The 21,512-nt window shown below is 40.0% G+C and overlaps 1 protein-coding gene across 7 annotated transcripts in view; it reads right to left on the bottom strand.

Moving 5' to 3' along the window:
• The window catches only part of GEMIN5 (gem nuclear organelle associated protein 5), a 43,302-nt gene that overhangs the window by 9,886 nt on the left and 11,904 nt on the right, over window positions 1–21,512 (bottom strand). For 2 of the 7 annotated variants that reach the window (XM_027605125.1, XM_027605127.1), the window contains exons 10-23: window positions 20,149–20,231; window positions 18,902–19,038; window positions 16,953–17,026; window positions 16,094–16,275; window positions 14,248–14,387; window positions 12,840–13,011; window positions 9,777–10,004; window positions 8,616–8,729; window positions 8,113–8,235; window positions 6,634–6,732; window positions 6,088–6,225; window positions 4,718–4,865; window positions 1,585–1,704; window positions 967–1,177 (exon numbers count right to left, since the gene is read on the bottom strand). In XM_027605125.1, coding sequence (XP_027460926.1) covers window positions 967–1,177; window positions 1,585–1,704; window positions 4,718–4,865; window positions 6,088–6,225; window positions 6,634–6,732; window positions 8,113–8,235; window positions 8,616–8,729; window positions 9,777–10,004; window positions 12,840–13,011; window positions 14,248–14,387; window positions 16,094–16,275; window positions 16,953–17,026; window positions 18,902–19,038; window positions 20,149–20,231 — 1,969 coding nt within the window. The remainder of the gene's footprint in view (window positions 1–966; window positions 1,178–1,584; window positions 1,705–4,717; window positions 4,866–6,087; window positions 6,226–6,633; window positions 6,733–8,112; window positions 8,236–8,615; window positions 8,730–9,776; window positions 10,005–12,839; window positions 13,012–14,247; window positions 14,388–16,093; window positions 16,276–16,952; window positions 17,027–18,901; window positions 19,039–20,148; window positions 20,232–21,512) is intronic. The other 5 variants (XM_027605126.1, XM_027605128.1, XM_027605129.1 and 2 more) reach the window with 4 other exon arrangements.

Raw genomic sequence — 21,512 nt, 5'->3', positions numbered from 1 at the left:
CGGGGCTCGATCCCAGGACCCTGGGATCATGACTTGAGTTGAAGGCAAATGCTTAACAACTGAGCCACCCAGGTGCCCCAAAGCTACTATTTTTCTTGGGCTATGAATATTTAGCTAGGAACTGTCTTTAGGTCCAGTAACTCTACTAGGGAAAGAGGAACTTACAAATATCTGACCAGCAAAGTTGTCTAAAATCGGCCAAATGTTTATGTGTTTTGGAAACTAAGAATGCTGATGCTTTGAAAAGTAATCTCAGTTTTGGGGAGCCTGGGTGGCTCAGTCATTAAGCATCTGCCTTTGGCTCGGGTCATGATCCCAGGGTCCTGGGATTGAGCCCCGCATCAGGCTCCCTGTTCGGCGGGAAGCCTGCTTCTCCCTCTTCCACTGCCCCTGCTTGTGTTCTCTCTCTCACTGTGTCTCTGTCAAATAAATAAAATCTTAAAAAAAAAAAAGTTAATCTTGGTTTTGATGTGTCACATAAGGCAATGGTAAATTACTCATTTTTAACCAGAAAGGGATAAATAGACATTTAACAAAATACTGATTTTACCATACTTCTTTATGGCTTAAAGCTAATGAGGGGTGCAATGGCAGAGCACCATGATTTCTGTCAGAGGCTAATCCCTCTTCCTCTCCCTCTTCAAAGACCTGATGACACCAAGGAAGAAATACCAGACTGCTAGCCTAGGGGCTGAGCTGATTGAAGTCTGCTCATATATGTGGTACACAAACTGCTAAGGAAGGACAATTACTGTGAATGACCACATTCTCTCTTACTCTCAATGTGGCACCTGACAAGCCAAGGTACTTCCATGGGATCGTCTGGCCAGGGCTGGCAGGACACTTCTAAGGATACCTGCCTAACTGGTACAGCTTGTTCAACGGGGTTCTTCATTTGGAATTCAACTAGAAAAGGGCTCGGGGCCCTTCCCTCTTAAATCCCAGGAGATACAGTAGCTGACTGACCTTTAGACTTTCATGCAGCTTCAGGGCTTCCTGGGCTCCCACCCAGTTCCTGGCCAGAAGCAGCTCCTGGGCACACCGGAGAGCCAGGGAAGAGGACAACGCATTCTCTCCTACGATGGAAGCCAACTCTGCCGCCGTCTTAAGAGAGGCTGCATCTCCCTTCTTGGCCAAAACTTTGGCTGCGTCGTAGGCAGAAGCAGCCCCTAAATAGCTGCAATACAAAAGAAAACCCCAAAGTGTCATCAACACATCTCCTACTCCCCCTTCCACTGCCACACAGATAATGAGTGACAGCATCATACAGGGTAAGGACAGAAAGGAACCTCAACATTTGCTGAACTGAACCCAAACAGAGTCTTCATTCCCTTCCAGTTTCCTTGTTTGATGGTAAAGACACTACTAGAAAAAGGGGGACCTCCTGAGTCTGCTACTGAGGTTTCCTGAATAGTTACCATGATTCATATAAATACCAAGGAGGTAGGTCCTGATGAATCTTATGAAGCCGGGTTTAAAACACATATGCCTTTTTACTTTCTATTCACTTTACGTCCCCCCCAAACGTATTATTCTTATCGTGCTCTTCTGTGTTCGGACACATGCCTGTTCCCTCAGGCTTACCATTTGGCAGCTACAGCATAATGGCCGTCTTTTTCCAGGATGGCTCCCCAGGTGAGATACAGGTCCTTCAGGATCGGGTCCTCTGGGCGCAGTCGGGCCTTGGCAACTGCAATAGCTTCCCTAGAGGCAAGAACAGGTATTAGCCAATTTGAAAAGGCTAGAAGATAGGGCAAGCTGTCCCTCTGGTATTGTTTATAGTGTTCCAACAGCCTATAAAAAACGTTTTCCTGCACTACGTGAGAAGTTAAAAACACATGCTGAGCTCAATTCTTTACCTAGGTCAGCAGTTCTTAACGTGTGGTCTGTGGATTCCTGGGGGTCCCCCAGTCCTGTCCCTTCACAGAAGACAACCACCAGTATTGTTGCCAATGATAAAATTTGAGCTTTCAAGTGAAAACTAGAATTTTAGGAAATTTGTGCCTGCTACTCTGGGCATGACAGCTTCCCGAAAGTTAAAGATTCTTCTGAAGAGACTGATGGTGGTATTAAAGAATGTGATTTTTTTTTTGGATATTTTATAATGAGATGTGTTAACATTTAGAGTATCTGTATAATTCTGTGAACTAATATTTTCCAAGTGACATACAACTTCTGAGTTGCAGCCAACATAAAGTTGTAGCTGGAATTAAAGTATTTTAGATTAAAATGATCTAGGTAGAACAATATTTAAGAAGTATTTTGAGATATCAACTTCTAGCCATGACGGAGTAATAGTGACCAGACTTACCCTCCTGCCATAAAACTAGACAAAATACATATTTTTTCAGACACTGGGTACCAGGCAGCTCAGGACTGTCATCCTGGAGGGAAGGGAACCAATGATGTGAGCCCTGTCAGGGCCCCCCTGCAGGCATCTTCCTACAGGCAACCCCAGCAGAACCTCAGCAGTCTCACTGAGTTGAGGAGAGACAAAGCAACTGGAATCTAATGGCCAGGGTGATAGGAAGGAAGAAGCTGTCCAGAGAAGGATCTACAGAACTCTGTGGGGAATCCCATGGAGTCTGGCTAAACCATACATGTGCACGAAACTCCTTAAGGGTGGGGACAAAGAACAGTCAGGGAACTGTAAGCTGAGTACTTCCCAGAGCTCACTCAGGGGCCTGGGGAACTTTTGTGTTTCGACCAGCCAGACATGTGAGTTGATTTGTTGACTACACAAGGCATTCAAAAGGTAGAAGGGCAAACTAATTCTAGAGTATAGATTTCTTTTTTTTTAAGATTTTATTTATTTATTTGACACAGAGAGAGAGACAGAGAGAGAGAGCACAAGCAGGTGGAGTGGCAGGCAGAGGGAGAGGGAGAAGCAGGCTCCAGGAGAAGCAGGCTCCCTGAGAAGCAGGGAGCCCGATGCGGGGCTCGATCCCAGGACCCTGGGATCACGACCTGAGCCGAAGGCAGTGGCTTAACCAACTGAGCCACCCAGGCGCCCCTAGAGTATAGATTTCTTTAAACTTGTCCTAAGAAAGCCTAAAAACAAGCTATGAAAAGATCAAGCTGATCCATACCAACTTTTTTTTTTAAGATTTTATTTATTTGAGAGAGCGAGTGAGCGAGCAAGCATGAGCTGTGGGAGGGGCAGAGGGAGAAGCAGACTCCCCACTGAGCAGGGAGCCCTGACACGAGGCTCAATCCCAGGAACCCAGGATCATGACCTGAGCTGAAGGCAGCTGCTTAACTGACTGAGCCACCCAGGCACCCAAGATCCATAGCAACTTTAATGCTCTCTAAAACAGAGTTCAACACTCTCTAAAGGAAGACACACCAAAACAGAATAAAGAAAAAGAAAGTCCCCTCAAAGCCATCACATCAAATAGCTGAAAATCAGTGATGGGAGAAAGTCCTAAAAATAGTAAGAGAAAAATGACACAGTTCCTATATAATAAAGATGAGATTAAATGCAGTAGTCAAGTCAAAAACAATGTAAGAGAAAGCAATGTCATCTCTGACACCCTGAAAGACAAAAACTGCCAGAGAAAGATCCTTTAAAATGAAAGCAAAATTAAAGGCTTTATAAAAGACAAACAAAAGTTGATGGAATTGGTTCCCAGAAGAATCACACTATAAGATGTGAAGATCTTGTTCAGGTGAAGAAGGAGTTGATAGCAATTAGAGCCTTGGACCTATATAAGAGAATGAAAAATGCTGGAAATACGTATGTGGGCAAATATTAAAAAAATATTTTAAAATTAATAAAAAACTATTTAAAAAGATGGCAGGTTAAAGCAAAAATTCTAATAGTGTAATCTGGGGCTATAACATGTCAAATATATGACAACAGCAGAAAGGACAGGTAGGAAGGAAAGAAATACATTGTCTATAAGAAGTAATACAATATTATTTGAAAGTAAACTGTGATAAATTAAAAATGCTAATCATCACAAGCCCTAAAGCAACCATAAAATAAATGAATAGGAGTATAGCTAATAAGCCAGTTTTGGAGATAAGAAAATATTCAATTGATTCAAAAGAAAGCAGGAAAAGACAAAATGAACAAATAACAGATGGGATAAGTAGCAAGATGGTAAATTTTAATCGCACCAATATTTACATTAATTGTAAATGGCCTATGCACTCCAATTAAAAGACAGAAACCATCAGACTGGCTAAAAAACAAGACCAAATTATATGTTATTTACAAGAAATACTTCATTCCTTTTGTTTGTCACTGCTTCCATATGTTATATTATAGTGAAAGTGTAATAACTTGGACAGGAAGGATTCATACCAATCTCAGGAGAGTGGTTACTTCTAGAGAAGGGATGAGGTCAGAATTGGAGAAAGGCAATTCAACCAAATCTGGAATGTTATACTTAAAACTGGGGGCACAGGGAGCTTTTGGGGTGGTTGGCAAGATTCTGTCTCTTTTGTCTTACACCGTTTTCTCTATTTGTGTTACTTTAGGGATAAAGAAGTTCTGAAAAAGATCAGTGGCAAACACTGACAAAAATTAACATTTGTTAAGTACAGGTAGTGGGTGCATTGATGTTTGTTAACCTAGTGTATGTATATTTCTGTATGTTTGAGATGTTTAATTACAACAGAGGTTTGTGCTGGTTGTCAGTAAGCCGAGCTGTTTAACAGATGAATTTCACATTATGTTCAACTATTGGTTCAACTGTAGGATCATACAAACCTGTAGAAATGGTTTGACTTGAGCAGCTCTACAGCTTCATACACTTTGTGGATAGAAAGTAGGTGAGAGGCAGCCTTGACATACTGATCTTGAAAACACAGCTGTTTGGCAAAGGCTTCCACGGCCCACAGCCACACATGGTAGCCAGCTATTAAAAAAAAAAAAGAAAAAGATGGTGGTTGAATAAGAAGAAGGTTTAAGAAAAAAAAATCAGCACATACATACATTTGGGTTAAAAATGCCTTGGTTTTAGTCACTGCATTAAGTATAACATTTAGATACTAATTCAGTTGCCATTACAGATCATCTGCTTCATCTACTCTCCCTATACCCACATTTTAAAACATCATTTTTCTTTGATTATGTAACACATACAAAATAGTGCAAAATTCAAAAGGTACAAAAGAGTATGGGTGTCAGGACAGTGATTACCCTTGTTGGGGTGTGTGGAGACTGAATGAAGAGCAGCATGAGAGAAGCTTCCAGGGTGCTGGTAGTGTTACACTTCTTGATATGGGTGCTGGTTACGAGGGTACATTCAGGTTGGTGAAATTCACTGTCAGTCTCGACAATGACCTGGGTACTTCTCTCTCTCTCTCTCTAGTATACTTAAATACAGTTAAAAAAACTGGGTATGGCATAAAAGCTTTCCTTGTTATCCTGGCATCTACCCACCCAAACTTGTCCAAATTCCTTTCCCTGGAGAAAACCATTAGTTTTTTGAAACCTTTTTGAAATAATCTATGAAGACACACTTAAGTATAAATGACAGAGTAATAAGTACTGTTGTGCATGTATACCTTGATTCTTTTCACTTACTACACTTTGGAGCTCTATTCCATATTAGAATGCACAGAGCTGCTTCATTCTTTCACAGGAGCTTCTACTGTCTAGAGGTACGAGATTTAACCAGTCTCTTCCTGATGGACAGAGAGGGTCTCGTGATCTTTTGCTATTATAAATACTGCTGTAATGACAGTCCATGTATACTTGTCATTTTGCATGTGTGAGTACAGTTAATTCCCAACACTTTGAATTGCTGTGTTAAGGTTATCAGACACGGCCAAACTGTCCTGCAAGAGAGGGTCCATCTTTTTAAAAGATTTTATTTATTTGAGAGAGAATGTGTGCGAGAGAGCACGAGCCAGGGGACGGGGCGGGGGAGGGGAGGTGGGGTTGGGCAGAGGCAGAGGAGAAGCAGACTCCCAGTGGAGTGGGGAGCCTGACGCGGGGCTCCATCCCAGGACCCCAGGATCATGACATGAACTGAAGGCAGACACTTAACAGACTGAGCCCCCCAGGCGCTATAAGAGTGTCCATCTTTAGTGGACTTATCCTCCAGGTGATAGCACTTTTGTTGAAAGACATACCAACTGGCGCCATAGCTACCAGACTGTCTGTCAGCTCGCCTCTTTCTGCTGCCGTCTGAAGAACACCTTTTAGATCTCCCTTCCAAAGCATGAGCTGGTGAAATAACTCGGGGTGGCCATTTTCCAAGTGACCTTTTCCTGTTCAGAGGAGAGAGAATGTTGGGAAGATGTTTCAGAAACCTCTGTCTACACAGACTTCCAGAGTAAGAAAGGCCGGATAAAAGAGAGGAACAAACTCCTAGAACATGCTGTTGCTGGCTGAGGGGAGAGTCATCTCCCGGAGTGTTCATAATGTGGTGTGAAGCCCACTTAGTCACTTGTCCACCCACTCACTTTCACTTATACTCACAGTGAACACTGTATGTTCAGGGTCCTAGTACCGATGCAAGGGGTGTTTGCGAATATGCAGATCATGGAGCTCAAAAGCTAGTTAGTTGACATGTAAAACGAGCCATTATGATGCCACAGGATGGCATCCATAAAGGAGGTAGAGGAGTTAGGGAAGCATAAAGATAGACTGGGTTACGTTGACTGGACTTGCCTCACCTTCAACCTCAATCATTCTGTACAGGGCAGCCCGGTCTGTGAAAAGCCCCAGGTGAAATCTTTCCTCAAGATCAGTAGACACCTCCTCATTTAGCTCTGCTAATTCAAAAAGAAAACGAGGTTACTATTTTCTGTCCAATTTTCCAAATATATGTCCAGAACATCTTTTTCAGCAGTGAAAAGAAGAGTCTTGTGCTCTTATTTACCCTAACAGAGACCCCTGCTGGTTACAAGGGTAACAAAATATGAGACTATGAGTTTGTTAAGCTCAGCCTTGGCAAAATCCAGTGAGACAATTTAGTTTGCAGTTTGCTCAAATAAAGATTTGGGGGGAAGAAAAAGGGAATATGAAAAGCCAGCCCCAAATTCAACATGTATTTTATTTATTTATTTTTTAAAAAGATTTTATTTATTTGACAGAGAGAGACACAGCGAGAGAGGGAACACAAGCCGGGGGAGTGGGAGAGGGAGAAGCAGGCTCCCGCGGAGCAGGGAGCCCGAAGTGGGGCTCGATCCCAGGACCCTGGGATCATGACCTGAGCTGAAGGCAGATGCTTATTGACTGAGCCACCCAGGTGCCCCTCAATATGTATTTTAAATGCAGTAAAAAACAAAACAAAAAAACTAACAAGAAATGTCCTTAACATTCACTAGGATCTATCACAGAGAGATTCAATATTCATTCTGTTTTTTAAAAAGTCACGTGAGCAATTTTCTAGTAAGGTTAATAATGTAAAACTATATGATTAGGTGTGTAAGTTATAGGAAGTCATTAAAAAGTCCCTGAAAGAGGGCTATGTATATAAGAGCATAAAATATTAATGGAGAGAAACAAGAAACTGGCAATTGTGTGGCCTTGAGGGGAAATGGAAGGAATAGGTATCAGGGTGGGAATATAAAAAAGATATACATTCTTTTTGAATCTCTGAGTATCATTTATCATATGTATCCCGTTTTAACATGTATAATTCAAAATTAAAAAAATATATAGTTGCTCAAATATCAAAATAATAGATACTGAATAAGGACTTTGCAAAAGTAAAATAAAAAACCTTCTAAAACAAAAACTTCCACCAAAATTCTAAAAAAGGAACGGCCATATTATGGGTATATTTCCAATAAGCAAGTTTTTTTTTCCTACATGAAGATACCGTTTCCCAGGGAAACGATAGTTGAAGGAGTTGATTCATGCTAAGCTATTTAAGCCATCACACCAATTCTGGCACATAGATGGCTGGTAACAACTCAATTTATAACAATAAATCAGAGCACTGCATCTCAAAGTCACTGGGGAATGCTGACAGTGAATCAGAATGGGGAGCTTGGCTTTGGGGTGGGGCGGGGAGGGAAGCCTGGAAGAGAATGTAGAAATAGAAATAATTTTAGACATTTGTGCATTCATTCAACAAATATACAAGCACCTCTTACATGCTAGTTCCCAGAAGACTATGGATGGGCCAAGGAAGTCTGTTTTTGTACCTTTGGAGTGTTTTGCAGTTGCTAATACCAAACAGTCCTGATGAAGCTCCTCCTTGGACCTGTGGTCCAGGCTGGTAGTCAGTGGAAGCATGGAACGAGCTTTTCGCTTCTTGGTTAAGGATTCTGAAATGTAATAAAAATACAGACTGTCTGAAGAAAAGCTGATCAGAATCACAAAACTGGATGGCCATTGTATGACTGTAACCTACTGAAAGGATCCTGCTGGGCATCAGAAAAGTTCCTACTTACCAACAGCTGCAAAATGACCCTTCGTCATTAAAACATTAAAAAGTGTTTAAATTGTTTAAGTGTTAAAACTGTTTAAAAACATGACCCAAAACTGAAACAATCAAAACAACAAACAAATATTTAAAACCTAAAAAACAAACAAAAACCCCAACAAAAAACCAACAACAATAAAAACCAAACACTTTGTGGAGTTCTTGGTTGCATGTAATATCTGAGGATGCTTTCATAAAATATTTTAATCATTAGACACCAACCTGGCTTCTCTTTAGGTGGCTCCTTCTTCAGTAAAGTGACTTTGTTATTAACAGTGACCTTTGACTTTTCAAAGCCTAACGAAACCGGAGTGCAGGTAACTGGTTCTCTAGAAGCTACATCATGGGGGATAAAGAAAAAAAGTTTGGAGAACAACAATGCAGAATCTGGTTCTTTTTAATAATTAAGAACTATACCAGGCTTAATAGTATGACTTTATGTATTCCATAATAGGAGATAAAATACTCTGGAAAAGAAGCATGGGTAGTCTTCCTTTTCTCACCTCACAAACCGTCTGTATTCCAGGAACTCTAATTGGTCTAAGGAGAAGTTGTTTCTAGCCCCACAATTTTATACCACAGGCCCAGGAGTTCTGAAACTTTGCTCAGATGGCAAAAGACTTCTTACATATTTAGATGACAAAGCACTAATTACATGTTTAATTACAAGAGAGAATATCAAGGGTATGTGATATGGAGTCACAATCCTGAGTACACACAACCATGAACTTTTAAAAAAAAAGCCCACCTGTTGATCTATAGGGGTAAAGGACATTTTGTGCAACTATTTTGTGATAAAGAGGTATTTTGATAAGCCTAAAAAAAATAAATCCATTAAACTTTTAACTCTTTATTTTCCTAAACTATGTGTCCAACAGCCATCCCTTGGTATGGAAAGGGTCTGGATGTGTTTATACCATAGATTTTGGCCATTTTAATTCTGTCATCAAAATATTCCATTTTAGAATTAAACATGAGTCACTGCTTCTATTTATATTTTTTGCTATTTAATTATTTTAACAGGTCATAAGCACCACTGCTTAAAGGTAAACATAATTTTTTTTCTATACTCCCCTGGTTTCACTTTGCCCTGTAGTCTTGTCCTGCCCAAGTTGGTAAGAAGTGTTCTCTAAAGACCTTCACTGTTTCCATCCCAGGCTTCCACCAGATCCCCTTTAACACTTCCAAGAGGTTTAGAGGCTTAAAACAACCTTTTAAGAAACGAATACAGTTTCTGACAGCACCAAAGATACAACCTAAGTTAAAGGGATGGGACAGTAAGTAGGTCAGAGGAAGAGAAGTTTCAAACTGAGTAAGGACCTGGCTTCGTTTGACCAGCCTACTAACTCCTAGAGTCTGGAAACACAGGATTTGGCCACATACCCACTGAGGCAATGCCACTGGGGAACTCCGGCTCCCGGGCTTCCTCCTCCCCCTCCTGGTCCGACACGCCATTTTCAACAGGTCCTGAGCTCTCCCTGATGCCCTCGTCTTCATTTCCATCATACGCTTCCGGCTTTACAGGAGCTCTCGAGGTGGGCTTTTTCTTCTTTTTGGGCTTTGGCTTAGGTTGAGAGAGCCTTTTTTTCTCTAATTCAATACTTTTCTTACCTAGAGGAATCATAGTTAAGACAAGGACAGACTAATATATATGTTCTCCCATCCAAGTACCAACCAGGCCCGACCCTGCTTAGCTTCCGAGATCAGACGAGATGGGGTGTGTTCAGGGTGGGATGGCTGTAGACTAAAATATATGCCCTCGGTTAAAAGCACTCTAGGAGATAATCTCCAAACATCATTCTTTTTGATAGCATTCTCACCATTTCCCTTCCTTCCCAATGAATTTTTAGAGTTGTATTATCAACATGTTAACCAAACCCTTGTAGGATTTCATTAAATCATGAATATGATGCCCAATTATCCTCGAATACTTATAGTATGTATTCTACACAGAGGGACATTTTCCTACATTACTACAGCACAGCCATCAAAATCGGGAAATTAACATCAATACATTACTGCTGTCTACTCTACATACTTCATTCAAGTTCTGCCAAATGTACGGAGAATGTCTTTTATAGCAGAAGGAAACAATCCAGGGTTACATGATGGACTTGTTTGTTATGTCTCTCTAGTTCCCTTCAGCCTAGACAGGCTTGTTTCCCTTTAACTTCCAAGACTTGAAACTTGTAAAGATTACAGGACAGTTACTTTGTTGATTTTCTGCACTGCCTGATGGTGTTATGAATATATTTAGGTTTTGCATTTTGGACTGGCATACATAGGAGTGATGCTGTCAATAGAACATTCGAGGTAGCACAAAATTTCTATTTGTCTCATTATTTGGTTATTTACTTTGATCACTTGAGTAAGGGGGTGTCTTGCAGGTTTCTCCCTGAAAAATTGTTTTTCCTTTGTAATTACTAAACTAAGTATTTGCGTCCACTAGTTTTAGTATCCATTGATGTTTCTTTCTTTTTTTTTTTTTAAATTTGAATCCTATGAATCAGTTTATTTTTTATTTTTTTTTTAAGATTTATTTATTATTTATTTTGAGAGTGAGAATGAGAGAGAGAGAGTACATGAGAGGGGGGAGGGTCAGAGGGAGAAGCAGACTCCCCGCCGAGCAGGGAGCCCGATGTGGGACTCGATCCCGGGACTCCAGGATCATGACCTGAGCCGAAGGCAGTCGCTTAACCAACTGAGCCACCCAGGCGCCCCCATTGATGTTTCTTGACCACAAACTGTTACTGTGATGATTGCTGAATGGTAATTTTCTGATTCCATCATTCATTCTACATTTATTAGTTGGCTTTCTATTATGAACAAGAGCTTTTGGCTCTCCCCATTTATTCAGACCTTCACTTTTTTTTCAATATGGATTCATGGATTCCTGTCTTGTTTTAATCTGTTACTACTTATTTACTTTCTAAGTTTTTTTTTTTTTTTTTAAGATTTTATTTGTTTCTCTGAGAGAGAGAGAGCACATGAGTGGGAGGGAGGGGCAGAGGGAGAAGCAGGCTTCCCCCTGAGCAGGGAGCCCGAAGACACAGGGCTCGATCCCAGGACCCCGGGATCAGGACCTGAGTGGAAGGCAGATGCTCAACCAACTGAGCCACCCAGGTGCCCCTACTTTCTAAGTTTTAAGGCATTTATCCTTTGCTGTTTTAAAATCATCTTTATTGAGGTATAGTTTAACATAATATACCCATTTTGTAATACTCTGATGAGCTGATTATACATGATGTATAATCATGTAACTCACCACCACAAATAAAATATAAAAGATTTCCATTATCTCAAAACATCCCTCCTGCCTCTTTGCAGTAAGATGCACTTCCTGAGTCCCAGGCAGTCACTCATGTGCTGTCACTGTAATTTTGCCTGTTTTAGAATTTCATGTTACATAAAATTGTATTTCCTACTGTACATTAGAATTATACAGCATGTATAGTCTTTTGTGCCCAGTACCTTCTGCTCAGTGTTAACATTTCTGGGGATTCATCCATTTTGTTGTGATTATCAGTAGTTACTTTCTTTTTATTGCTGAGTAGAATTCCACTGTAGGGATATACCACAGTTTATTTACCAGCTGATGGACTTCTGGGTTGTTTTCAGTTTGTGGTGATTACAAATAAAGCTGCTATAAGCATTCTTTTACAAATTTTTTATGTAGATATATCTTTTCATTTATTTGGATCATTTTTACTTGTATATTATTCTGTCTAGTTTTTTTTTTTTAAAGATTTTATTTATTTGACAGAGAGAGAGAGGGAGAGAGAGAGAGAGAGGGAGAGAACAAGCAGGGGGAGCAGCAGAGGGAGAAGCAGGCTCCTTGCTGAGCAGGGAGCCCAATGTGGGGCTTGATCCCAGGATCCCAGGATTATGACCTGGGCCAAAGGTAGACGCTTAACCAACTGAGCCACCCAGGCGCCCCCTGTCTAGTTTTCTAGCTGTTTATGGCAGGTGGGCAAGTTGGCAACTTAATCTTTCACTGCCAGAGACGGAATTCTCCTGTTCATTATTTTCAAGTTCAGACTGTCCCAGATTTGGTTAGCGGGAGCCCCTCCGAGCTGGCTTCTTTGTCCTCTTGATAGATCTCAGTTCTTTGAGCACTTCCTTCCTTTGTGACACCAGATGATGTTCCAGGCCCATCTCATATTTTCCCTGTCCCAACATGGAATTAGCCATTTCTCTAAGAAGCCCCGGTTGGTCTCTTTTAACAGAAAAATGACATATAGAAACCAAGATCTGGGTGTTAGGTATACTCGTTACTATTTATGCTGTCCTCATGGCTGCCTTCCTTGATTAGGAAGGTAACCCATGCCATCCTGTCACTGCCACCCTACATGAATGTCCTCTTTTCTTGACCTTGATCAACTCAATTACTGAAGAAGGGAGTAAGGGAATTAGGGAAGCATTTATGGGCTGCTGGTTCTGACTGACCTTGAGGAGGCCGGGAATGTTCTTGCATGGAAGTGAGCCATTTGTACACACAGAAGTCATCTGCCCCTGAGTAGATGCAGTCTGGATCCAGTGGGGACCATGCCACACAAAGAAGTCGACCTCGATGTCCTCGGAAATTGCAAAGAGGCTCTTCTCGGAGAGTATCCCACACCTAAAACCAAAAGTCACATGATAGCATAGATAATTTCTGGTTAATCTATTGCTTTGGGGGAATATAAGTTTAAAAAGATTAAAAAAAAATCTGTGTACTCTTATTTCCCCTTATGATTTAGTTCAAATTTTAGAAATGTTATTTCCTGTAGGAGGCTTATGTACTCTGGGACGTAGAGACATTCTTATGGGGATGGTTCTGAGTGAGCTTCTAATGGCGCCCTATGGATTTCACTGTACTAAACCAGTATTCTATGCTTTTTGGGCTGGGGATTCTGACATCATGAAGTGAATTTTAATTTAGAGCCTACACCTGCATGTGTAGTGCATATGTATGATTCTAATTTCTCACAGGTGATTTTTTTTGTCCCCATCTCTCTGAAATTATCAATTTCCTTACTGTTTCTTGAATTACTCCTGTCTCCATTTCACAGAGGGCAGCCCTTCCTGGTTCCTAGCTTTGTGCAGATAGCTCAATTACAACTCAGCACTGAGATGGACATCCATCAGAGGTTAGCTCTCCAGTTCCTCATGTCTGTTCTGGTTCTTGTATCTGAAAGTCCTACCTCATAGCTCTGGCTTGGCATCTCATCTTTATTTTTTCCAACTTGAAGATTTTCGACTCACCAATTTATTATTAAAAACTGTTCATGATTTATAGCCACTGTTTCTGTGTTTAAAACAGGAGCAAGTACGGGGCGCCTGGGTGGCTCAGTTGGTTAAGTGACTGCCTTCGGCTCAAGTCATAATCCTGGAGTCCCGGGATCGAGTCCCATATCGGGCTCCCTGCTCAGCGGGGAGTCTGCTTCTCCCTCTGACCCTCTTCCCTCTTGTGCTCTCTGTCTCTCATTCTCTCTCTCTCAAATAAATAAATAAAATCTTTAAAAAAAAAAAACAGGAGCAAGTACTTCTCATATCAGTTTAGTCCATCATATGAGAGTAAGAATGAAATGTTAAAAAACATTAGAATTTAGCTGGTTCCTATCAATACCTTCCCTTTCATCTAAGTCAATCAAAAATAAAAACAAAAACAAAAACAAAACCTAAAAACCCAATCTTAGCCTGCCAGAGGCCCAGGTATGTGGGATGAACAAAAATGCCTTCTAGAGCTCAGAATACCCCTTTCTACAGAAGATAATGGCCAGGGAAAGAATGTACACAACTGGGGGAAAAGAGGAAAAGAGTTCCAGTTAGAGTACATAGTGAAGAACCTACAGAATCAAGGACACAATAGTACCTGAGCTGTACCATCGTAGGAAGCAGATACCAGCCTTCCATCATGATGTGGGCTCCATGCCACACTGGTAATCTTGGCTGTGTGCCCTGACAGGGTCCGGTAGGGCTCTGTAATGGTCACTGGAGATTCAGGATTGCTCTCTAAGAGACAAGGGGAAGATGTCATTTCTACAACAGCAACAACATAAAGACACAGTGGAGTTAAAACGTAGAGTCAGGATTTTGCTATATGCTTTCTAGATGACTTTCAGCAGGCAATATTTATTTATTGGTTAAGACTATGGGCATGTACGCAGTGCCTGACACATGGGTTTACTGCAAGAAGTGTTAGCTGTCATTCTGTCTTTCTAAAAACCACCAAATGAAAATAGTATCTTTTGCAAGGATGTTATCATCACTTTTATGGTAGCTAAAGATATATAATCTGAACTTAATCATGAGAAAATACCAGACCAACCCAGAATGAGGGGACATCTACTGCCCATAACAGGGCAGTATTCTTCAAAGATTTAAAAAACAAACAAACAAAGGCTTAGAGACTATTCCAGATATGAAGGACATTACTGGATCAACTGACAAAGCTAGAATATGGATGGTAGATTAAACTATTGTATATATATTGTTAAATTAACTGAAGTTCATAATGGAGTTGTGGATTGTAAGGGAATATCCTTCTTACAAGATACACAAATATTAAGGGACATGGGGGCATGATGCATGCAACACAAATGGTTTGGAAAAAACATGTACACAGGCAGGCTCGCACGTGCACACGTGCATACACACACACAGAGAAACAACTGAATATGACAAAAGGCTAACAAATGAATGTGTGAAAGGGTGTATGAGAGTTCTCTGTATTATTCTTGCATCTTTCTTCTGAGTCTGAAATAAAGTAATATATATTTAAAAAAAATTTTTTTTAAAGATTTTATTTATTTATTGACACACAGAGAGAGACAGCGAGAGAGGGAACACAAGCAGGGGGAGTGGGAGAGGGAGAAACAGGCTTCCCGCGGAGCAGGGAGCCCGATGCGACCTGAGCCAAAGGCAGACGCTTAACGACTGAGCCACCCAGGCGCCCCTGAAATAAAGTAATATTGATTCCGGCCATTTTTTGGTCTTTTTCTGTTATTCAGTAGATATGAAATAAAAAACTGAGATGTTAGTGTTAAAGTAGACAAAGATCTGCATTGCTCTGGAGAATTAAGTTAATGCCCTCTGCCGAGTGGATGCTTAATTTGGAATCCCACTAATAATAAGGACCAGGATAAGATTTCTAACGTATCATGCTCATTAGTTACGCCCTGTCTACTATTTGTTGTTAGGAAAGTCTGTCTCTACTTTAACAGTTTTTCCATATGCTTTTAATGTGAGGGAACCACTGCTAGAATCAGTTTTTTTTGTTGTTACAGATAAGGATTCTTAGAAAACTATGGGAAATTCTAGAGAAAATAAAAACGTCAACTATTTTCACTATGGCTGACAGCCCATACTTGGCAGTACTCTCGAAACAGTGTAGTGTTAGATTATAATTTCTTCATATTAGGAAAAAACTAATCTCACTTCTTTCATATTTAAAAAAGGGGCTCGTTTAACCACCATGCGGGGCTCCATCTCACCACCTCAAGTTCTGGCCTGAGCTGAAACCAAGAGTCTGATGTGTAACCGACTGAGCCACCCAGGCACCCGTCTTATTTTAATTAAGAAGAATATGTTACTTTTGAAAGCAGAAAAAACCAGTGAGAATAACATTTTAATACCAAGAAGCAAGTAAAAAGGTATACAACTTGGAATGCGAAGTAGCTGAACAGTTACCACCCCAGTGTGTAAGAAACCAAAGTTACCTATGACAGTCTTTAGGTGGTGCACATAAATGACCGCATTGTTGGACCCAGAGGCCATCAGATAGCTCAGCTCCGGCTGACTGCCATGCTCATGATGCCAGCTAATGGTATTCACAAGCTTGTGATGCTGCTGGATGGTGCATATCAGTTTCAGGCTGGGAACCTGAAATATTTCTATTGATCTGGAATAACAAATACACGAGAAGATAGATGATCAAATTACAATCTAATGCAAACAGGAACCTCCCTCATTCCATCATTCAACTAAAGGTGAAATGGAATAGGATAACTCTATCACTGCAAAGGTCACTCTCTTACAGAGAACCAGATACAAAAGGCTGTTCTTTCAACAAGTATATTTAGCTTTAAAAAAATCCCAACAATCTCCATAAAGTTGTGTTTATCAGGCTCTTGTGATAAATGGTGCTATAGAAAAGCTAAAAGAAATATTAATGAACCAATGGTTAAATTAGGACTATGTTGCTATGATCAACATCAGAAAATGCACAGTGAGATCTAAAAAGCATTTCTGCCCAGGCTTATTTTAAAAAAATGAAGAAAGATTTAGGCAATTCAGTGCAGTAGTGCAGTAGATGAGCATTTTGTGAAGCATAAAACAGCCCAAACACTGAATAGGCAAACATTCCTTTAGACTGTAAATACCTAGCTTATTTTGCATTCTCAAAGATGCAGGGAGCTCCTGGATCATTTAAGGATATCAAGGACAGATCAGGATATCATATTCAACAGGCTGCCTGAACTAACATTATAGATAGCATTAATCAGCTTTTGATCAAATGTATGTGCAATTACAAAGTTTTCTGGTTTTGTTTTGTTTTTTAAAGAAACAAACACATACCCGTCTTCATTGCCAAGAGCCATGATTTTGCCATCTGCTTTCCAGCTGATCTCTGTGTGTACAGGCAATTTGTACTAGAAAGCAAAACAAACCAATCTTGACTAAAAGCATTGTTCTTCTCTCTGCATATCTTACAAATCAACGATGACAGCATGAGAAAAAAAAATCCCTAGAGTTTAAAATGTTCTAATTATGCAACGTGTAAATAACCTACAGAGTTACTACAAGAGTTACTAAAAGCAAGCATTCTAATTGTAATTTCCTTAATTGGGACAAAAGAGAGAGGCCAGTAAATACTAAATGTTTACAATGCCTAACCTTGTGAAATGAACTTCATTAAAATGATTTTGATCCCACAACAGAGAATGTAACATGTCCATTGGCTTGATAACATGGGGGTTGTCATGTCTCCTTAACAAAAGCTTTATATACACTACCCTGGTTCTCTTCCTGTCTATTTCTGTTTCTTTTCCTTCTGTTTTTTTTCTCCCAACTGTTGGTGTTTCCCGAAGTTTGTCCCTCTTGTCTTCTTGTCTCTTTAGACCATCCCATATATGCCCACAGCTTCTTCAGCTACCATTCATCTGAAAGAATTCAAAATTTTTTTTCTCTTTTTTAAGAGAGAGAGAGAATGAGTGAGTGCTCAAGCAGTTGGGGAAGGGCAGAGGGGAGGGAAAGAGAGAATCCCAAGCAGGCTCCACGCCCAGCACGGAGCCTGACGCAGAGCTCAATCTCATCACCCTGAGATCACGACCTGAGCCAAAATCAAGAGTCGGATGCTTAACTGATGGAGCCACCCAGCTGCCCCAGGAATTCCAAATTTCTAACTCCAGCCCAAACTCCTTGTATGGAGTTTTTTTTTTTTTTTAAGTTTTTATTTTTAGTAATCTCTACACCCAACATGGGGCTCAAACCCACAACCCTGAGATCAAGAGTTGCCTGCTCTGGGGCGGCTGGGTGGCTCAGTTGGTTAAGCGTCTGCCTTCAGCTCAGGTCATGATCCTGGAGTCCTGGGATCGAACCCCTGCTCAGTAGGGAGTCCGCTTCTCCCTCTCCCTCTGCCCCTCCCCACCTGTGTTCTCTCTCTCTCTTTCACTCTCTCAAATAAAAAATAAAATCTTAAAAAAAAAAGTAGTATGCTCCATTGACTGAGTCAGCCAGGTGCCCCTCCTTGTGTGAAGTTTTGATCCATATATTCAACTACCACAAAACTAAAAGCTCCTTAGGAATAGGAATTTTGTCTGTTTTATTCATTGTTGAATGTTAATGTTGAGATAATATTTAATGAAAGAATATAGTTGATGAAAATAATTCAATTTATGATTAAATGTTATTTTTGCTAGACATTAAAAAATAATGAGCACCAATAAAAATGCTCAATTTGCAAGAATAAGGAATTCTCAACATTATGGTTTCACTTCAAAAGACAGTTCTGGCACAGTTTGATAAAATGGTAAGGCAAAAGTGATTAAGTGTAGGTATCTGGGTCAAGCATATAAGGGAACTATGTGTATTATTTTTGTGTAAATTCTGTAATTATTTCACTAAAAAACTAAAAACAAAATGGTTATTCTGTCTTGAGCAAAATACTTTGCAGCCATACTTGGCCACCATATTACTTTTTATCGAAGTCTCACTCTGGAGGAAGTGGCTGGCCTGAAAAGGATGCTTTATATCCAAGATCTGAAAATTTATCATAAATCACCATGATAATTGAGATAAAACTTCTGTGTGTATGTATGTGTGGGTTTGGTTAAGTTCCTTGCTTTACTCAGAGATAAAGATTTCTACATTATGTGTTATAAATCACAAATTCACTGAAGCTTTTAGGAACATCTAAGGAATCTGATTAGCATAATGGATATCTCTAATAATGGCATTTATGATGCAAGATGGGAAACCAAGAAGATATAGAGATTCAGAGAAGACTTCAGACCACAAGAACCCACTTTGATTGAATTGGTGTCCCTGATGAGTTTGTTGATATCATAGGCCTCTCCACCAAGCTTCCAGGGGTTATGCTGTAAGACAATCCCTTCCCCTCCACAGCTGTATAAAGTGAGGGAAGGTCTGTCTCCTTCTCCTCCTATAAGATAAGAAAAGAAAGTTTATCAGTTTTGCATTTCATCAGCTTAACTACTTGTGGCTATACTATGGGTTATTTTAAAAGAATTTTATTAATACATTGGAATAAAGTTACTGTTCTTTGCATATGAACACAGTTGTTGGGAGAAGTAAGAAGATATACTAATTCTACAGTAATATTTATAATGCAGCATATTTGCTTTAAACATTCTTCTGCCATTCAAATAGTATGGGTGCCAAAGCTGGGATCAAAAAACATGTTTGCAATGTTCATGAGAATTTATCTTTTCTTTCACAAATGAGCACTCCACTCTGTGGGCATTTAAATATATGGAGCTGCAGGACTAACTATAAGGAGCTGCCCTCAAAGCAATGATTTGTTTAGTATTACAGCAATCCTCTTGTTGACTTTTAAGAAGCAAACAGTGGTTCTTGTGGGTTTCTGTAAGGACAAGTTTTATTTTCACCACTGCTAGAACTATGCCTGGCACAAATCAGGGATCCAACGTTTGATTCAAGTTGTTGAATGAATGAAGGAATGACCTACAACTGCAATGCTGCTTGAGTTCTGATGATTTACATTATTTTCTCTATGTACTGCAATTACTTGGATATCACTTTAGGGATAATAAAGATAAGGCTGAGGAGCAAGAAGAGGTAAAGGGTCAGAGTACAGTGATGACAAAAAGAGATCATTTGAGGAATTCTAAGTTTGCTTTAACTGTAGGTGAAAACAGATTATCATTACTCCATTAATATAGTCAAATACCATTGTAATTCTGATAAAATTAAAAAGTGATAGCAAATTTTAGTGACAACACATCAGGCTGGGCACCAGAGGCCAGCATGAGGGAACTATATGCACAATGAAAAAATTCAGCTCGAAGAGACAAAATAATGCTTTAGAGTTTGGGGGTTCTTATTATGGGTGAATGGTTTCTAACTTATCACCTGCTATGACAGCCCTCATGGATCCTTAGGGGGACATAGCAGTCTGTATAAGCAGTCACTGTACTAGAATATCTATGACTTTCTAGCTTGAATATCTTACAATTCAACTGAAAGAAAGAGAATGCTCTCATGTTTGCTAGAGAATGGCTCAGGTACTTACCGAGTGAAATGGGGGGTAGTGGTGGCCCCCAGGCTAAAGTGTATACAGTCTTCTTATGATATGTGCTAGAAATCTGTGGAGGTCTGGGGGGAAAGAGGATGACAAACACAAATTTAAACAGAAGGCACAGTGGGAAACAGACCCATCTTTTTCTAAAAGGTTCCTATCTATGTTGTTGATATTTGAGCAAAACAATTTAACAGTATCCTTCTCCAAATAGCTGACTGTGGAGAAGCCAACACTTAAAGTACCATGTAATGATATCTGCCACCAAAATGATGAAGTCCCAAATGTGCTTTACCCCCCAAAAAATGTTATCCCTCTCCCCTCCAAGTCTGGCCAGTTTGGGATTTTTCCTCTCTCCCCTCCCAGTTGCCCACTTCACTTAAATGTCATATATTCTAATGTTACTATAGTTACAAGCAGTGCAAAGGCTATCACAACTAGAGAAAAATAGAACAAGACAAAAAATGCAAACTGTTCAGCCCGGAACTAAGGTTATTGCAGAGCGTCTATTATCATCATACAGATAGACCCACCTCACTTTCAAGTAAAAGACCAGAAATTCTTTTAGGTTTACCTTGTCAGTAACATCACATTCTTAAAGTAAGACTAGATTTTAGAGAAGTTTGAAGTTTTTGACTGAAGAAGTCTTGCTCTTGAGGGTTATGTGGAAGGCTGTGGTGGTTAATGACATGTGAGGTGTCAGTAAAGGGCAGTATGGCTGTTACCTTTATCATAAACCGTGTTCTCTGTATGATGTGAGAAATCCTAGAGTCCAGAACCCACGGCCAAACTAGGGGTTGACTTATTTACTTCCATGTTTCTGGCACATGCGTCATTATCATTCTGGACAATAAAACCCAATTTCTTTGGGCTCAAAGAGAGAGGATAAGTAGTTCTGGCTGAATACTGCCTAACAGCATGTCTGCAGCAGCACCCTTACTCCTACTACACACCTTTCCTGGGCTCGTTTGGATGTTCAGCTATTAATCAGATATTAATTTAATAGAATTAGTCAACAATTTTGTGATGACACAGTGCTATTCAAATTGAAATGTTTTTATTTTCTTCAGTGCCTCTTTGAAATAGTGTATTATTTTTTGAGAATTAAAAAATGGAGTTAACTAATTGCAGAACAAAAAATGCAGGTAACTAAATGCATATAGGTTTTACATATGTACTTAAAAACTGCATATAAAAAAGATTAACTCTGCAGTGTAGTAAATAATTCTTACTTAGAAATGAATGATCTAGAATAGGGGTTGGCAAACTTATCCTGGAAAGGGCCAGCCAGTACGTATTTCAGGCTTTTTGAGCCATGAGGCCTCTGTCACATCTCCTCTCGCTGTGCTCTGGCACTA

Source organism: Zalophus californianus, chromosome 5, assembly GCF_009762305.2.
Source record: "Zalophus californianus isolate mZalCal1 chromosome 5, mZalCal1.pri.v2, whole genome shotgun sequence".
NCBI classification, from domain to species: domain Eukaryota; kingdom Metazoa; phylum Chordata; class Mammalia; order Carnivora; family Otariidae; genus Zalophus; species Zalophus californianus.
This window is presented reverse-complemented; position numbering and strand designations above follow the sequence as displayed.